Source organism: Oxyura jamaicensis, unplaced genomic scaffold (genome assembly GCF_011077185.1).
Source record: "Oxyura jamaicensis isolate SHBP4307 breed ruddy duck unplaced genomic scaffold, BPBGC_Ojam_1.0 oxyUn_random_OJ70616, whole genome shotgun sequence".
Taxonomy (NCBI): domain Eukaryota; kingdom Metazoa; phylum Chordata; class Aves; order Anseriformes; family Anatidae; genus Oxyura; species Oxyura jamaicensis.
This window is the reverse complement of record NW_023310093.1, coordinates 1-2,967: the sequence shown is the minus strand read 5'-3', so window position 1 is coordinate 2,967 and position 2,967 is coordinate 1. Positions and strand designations below refer to the sequence as shown.

General features: G+C 76.3%; 2 protein-coding genes across 2 annotated transcripts; one reads left to right on the top strand and one right to left on the bottom strand.

Moving 5' to 3' along the window:
- The first annotated feature begins 6 nt into the window (after positions 1 to 6).
- On the top strand, positions 7 to 774 carry WDR46 (WD repeat domain 46). The gene is made up of 4 exons (XM_035314059.1): positions 7 to 69; positions 159 to 254; positions 357 to 470; positions 563 to 774. The coding sequence occupies exons 2-4, from the start codon at positions 219 to 221 to the stop codon at positions 665 to 667; spliced, it is 255 nt and encodes an 84-aa protein (XP_035169950.1). The 5' UTR covers positions 7 to 69; positions 159 to 218; the 3' UTR covers positions 668 to 774.
- Positions 775 to 1,499: 725 nt separating this feature from the next.
- LOC118159483 (beta-1,3-galactosyltransferase 4-like) lies at positions 1,500 to 2,946 on the bottom strand. The gene is made up of 2 exons (XM_035314058.1): positions 2,744 to 2,946; positions 1,500 to 2,634 (listed from the first exon to the last, which is right to left on the bottom strand). The coding sequence occupies exons 1-2, from the start codon at positions 2,944 to 2,946 to the stop codon at positions 1,512 to 1,514; spliced, it is 1,326 nt and encodes a 441-aa protein (XP_035169949.1). The 3' UTR covers positions 1,500 to 1,511.
- Positions 2,947 to 2,967: the final 21 nt, after the last annotated feature.

The window sequence follows — 2,967 nt, the reverse complement described above, 5'->3', positions numbered from 1 at the left end:
CTGGAGAACAACCCGTACCGCAGCCGCAAGCAGCGGCAGGAGTGGGAGGTGAAGGCGCTGCTGGAGAAGGTGAGCAGGGGCCGGGAGGGGTCTGGGGGGCGTGGGGACCCCCCCGGGGCGCCGCTCACCCCCTTCCCGTTGTCCCCGTGCCCCCCCAGATCCCCGCCGAGCTGATCACGCTGGACCCGGGGCAGCTGCAGCGCGTGGACACGGCCACCATGGAGCAGAAGCGAGCGGAGCGCGTCGAGCGCCTGGTATGGGGCTGGGGGCAGCGCCGCGGGGCTGGGGGGGGGGCCCGGGGGGGTTTGGGGTCACCCCCTCACCCCGTTTCTGTCCGTTTCCCCCCCCCCCCGCAGGGTTTTGACCCCCAAGCCAAGGTCAAGTTCCAGCCACGGCGGCGGGCGAAGGGCGGCAGCTCGACGGGCAGCTTGGTGGGGCGAAAGTGGAAGGTGGCCCACCAGGAGCAGCGGGTGGGTGTCCCCCCCTGTCCCCCCCCCCCCAAAAAAAAAACCCTTCGGATCTGGGGTTCCTGACGTGTCCCTGTGTCGTGTCCCCCCCCCAGGCTGTCATCCGGCAGAGCGTGGAGCAGCGGCAGCAGCAGAAGCAGAGCAGGACGGGGCCCCCCCCGCCGCGCACGGCGCTCGACCGCTTCAAGAAGCAGGGCTAAGGACACTGCCCCCCCCCGTGGTGTCCCCAACGGCTCGGGGACATCCCTGCGGGGCCGGGACGCCCCCATGGGGCGCCCCCCTCGTTATTAAAGCCTCTGTACCCTCACCTCCCTGCCGTGATTTTGGGGAGCCCCCCCAGCCCCCAAGCACCGCGGGTGTCACCGTCCTCGTTTTATTGCCCGGGACATCGGCCACCAGCACGGAGGTGGCCCCGGGGCCAGTCCTTGTCCCCCCCGCGCCGGGGACAGTCCCTGGGTGCCGCAGCTCCGGCGCCGGGCGGCGTCCTCGTGTCCCCGCAGCGCCGGGCGATGTCCTGGTCCTGCTGTGCCCCACAGGGTCCCCGGTGAGGTCGCGCCCGGCACCGCCACAGCTCCCGGGGCCCTGCGGTGACGTCCGCGGCCGCGTCCCCTCGCTGCTGCGGCTCCTTGGGGCCGGGTCCTGGTCCTCGTCCCACTGGTGCCGATCCCCCGGGACGGCGCGGTGCCGCATCCTGCCTCCGCCGCAGCTCCTGGAGCGCCGGGCAAGGTCCTGGTCCCCGCCGCGCCCCAAATAATGTCTGGGGGGGACGCGGCGCTGCTGCAAGTCCTCGAGGCCGCGCAGCTCCTCGCAGCGTCATCCTCCCCAGGGCGCCCCCGGTTTTATTTGGCGCCGGGTCCCCGCTGCACCCCAAGCGCTCCCCGGGGAGGTCTCAGCCCGGCGCCGCTGCAGCTCCGTGCGATGCCTCCCTCCCCCTCGGCCCCTGCGGCTTCTGGTGCCGCGGCCCAGCTCTGCTGCAGCCCCCCCGGCGCCGTGCGACGCCCGCTCCCCATGGCGGGCTCTGCCGCCCCCCCCGCGCCCCCCAGCTCAGCCCCACAGCCCCTGCAGCGCAGCCAGCGCCTTGCAGCGCAGCACGCCCAGCGCCCGCTGCAGGGGGCTGCAGGCGGCCGCCCCCCCCCGCGCCAGCTCCCAGGCGCGCCGCAGCTCGGGGGGGCGCAGCCGGTGGGCGCTCAGCAGCACCCCCCCGTAGCAGCAGGGGTCCAGGGGGAAGCGGGCGGCCCCGGCCATGCGCGCCGAGTGCCGGGGGGCCAGCCCGGCTCGGCGGGCGCACAGCCCCACGAACACGTCCTCGGGCCCCACGGCGGGGACGCGGGGGGCGGCCGCCAGCACCGCCGCCACCGCCGGCGCCGAGAGGACGTAGGCGCTGCCGCTGCAGTACGGGGGGAAGGCGGCGGCGGCGTAGAGGGACGCGGGGACGTGGTGGCGGCCCCGGGGGTCCCGCTCGGGGCGCACGCGCCAGTGCACGCGGCCCAGGTAGAGGCGGGCGGGGCCGCGGGAGGCGCGCAGCAGGGCCAGCAGCGCCGGCACGTGCACGAAGGCGTCGTCGTCGGCCTTGAGCACGAAGCGGGCGCCGGGGCAGCGCGCGGCCGCCCAGCCCAGCAGCAGCAGGGTCTTGCGGGTGAGGTTGGCGTAGGTGTCGGCGAAGGCGCCCTGCACCACGTCGCCGTGCCGCCGCGCCTCGGCCAGCACCGCCGCCCCCGCCGCGGCGCCCCCCGCCGGCACCCCCAGGCCGAACAGGGTGCGGGTGGGCAGCCCCCCGGCCCCCCCGGAGCCCCCCCAGGTGTCCCGCACCGCCTGGCGCTGGGCGGCGTGCGCCGGGGCGCTGGGCACCAGCAGCAGCAGGAAGGGAGCGGGGTCCCCGCAGCCGGGGGGGGACACGAGGACGGGGACGCCGCCGAGGACGGGGACGCCGCCGGCGATGGGCGCGCTGATGGCGGGGCCCGAGAGGTTTCCTGAGCCTGCGCCGAGCGCCGAGCTGGAGCCGGGTGCAGCTGCAGCAGCTGCGCCGTTTGCACCGCGCACGGCGGCTGCGAGGCCGGTGCTGACCGCAAAGCCCCCAGCGTCTGCAATGCCCCCCCGGTTCGCAAAGCCCCCAGCGTCTGCAATGCCCGCACCGTTTGCAATGCCCACAGCGTTTGCAAGGCGGGCACTGTTTGCAAAGCCCCCACCGTTTGCAACGCCCGCATCATTTGCAGTGCCGCCGCCTTTTGCAAACCCCGCACCGTTGGCGAAGCCCCCCCCCCCCGCCCGGCCCGCACCGTTTGCCAACCCCCCATCGTTTGCGAAGCCCCCCCCCGTCCGCAGCGCCCCCCCCGCCCGCCCCCTCCAGCCAGGCGGCCAGCAGGGCCGCCAGCAGCTCCTCGCTCACGCCGCTGCCCACCAGCCCCAGCCCCAGCAGCAGCCCCGCCAGCCCCGCGGCCCGGCGCAGCCCCCGCCGGCCCGGCCGCCGCCTCCGGCACATCCCCGCCGCTCACCGCCGCTG

Bases quoted from the DNA above. Each gene is read 5' to 3' on its own strand.
- WDR46 (XM_035314059.1), top strand. From the start codon at position 219: ATGGAGCAGAAGCGAGCGGAGCGCGTCGAGCGCCTG. The intron at 255-356 runs GTATGGGGCTGG...CCCCCCCCGCAG, and splicing joins CGGAGCGCGTCGAGCGCCTG to GGTTTTGACCCCCAAGCCAA. The intron at 471-562 runs GTGGGTGTCCCC...TCCCCCCCCCAG, and splicing joins TGGCCCACCAGGAGCAGCGG to GCTGTCATCCGGCAGAGCGT.
- LOC118159483 (XM_035314058.1), bottom strand. From the start codon at position 2,946: ATGTGCCGGAGGCGGCGGCCGGGCCGGCGGGGGCTGCGCCGGGCCGCG. The intron at 2,635-2,743 runs GTGCGGGCCGGG...CTTTGCAAACAG, and splicing joins CGATGGGGGGTTGGCAAACG to TGCCCGCCTTGCAAACGCTG.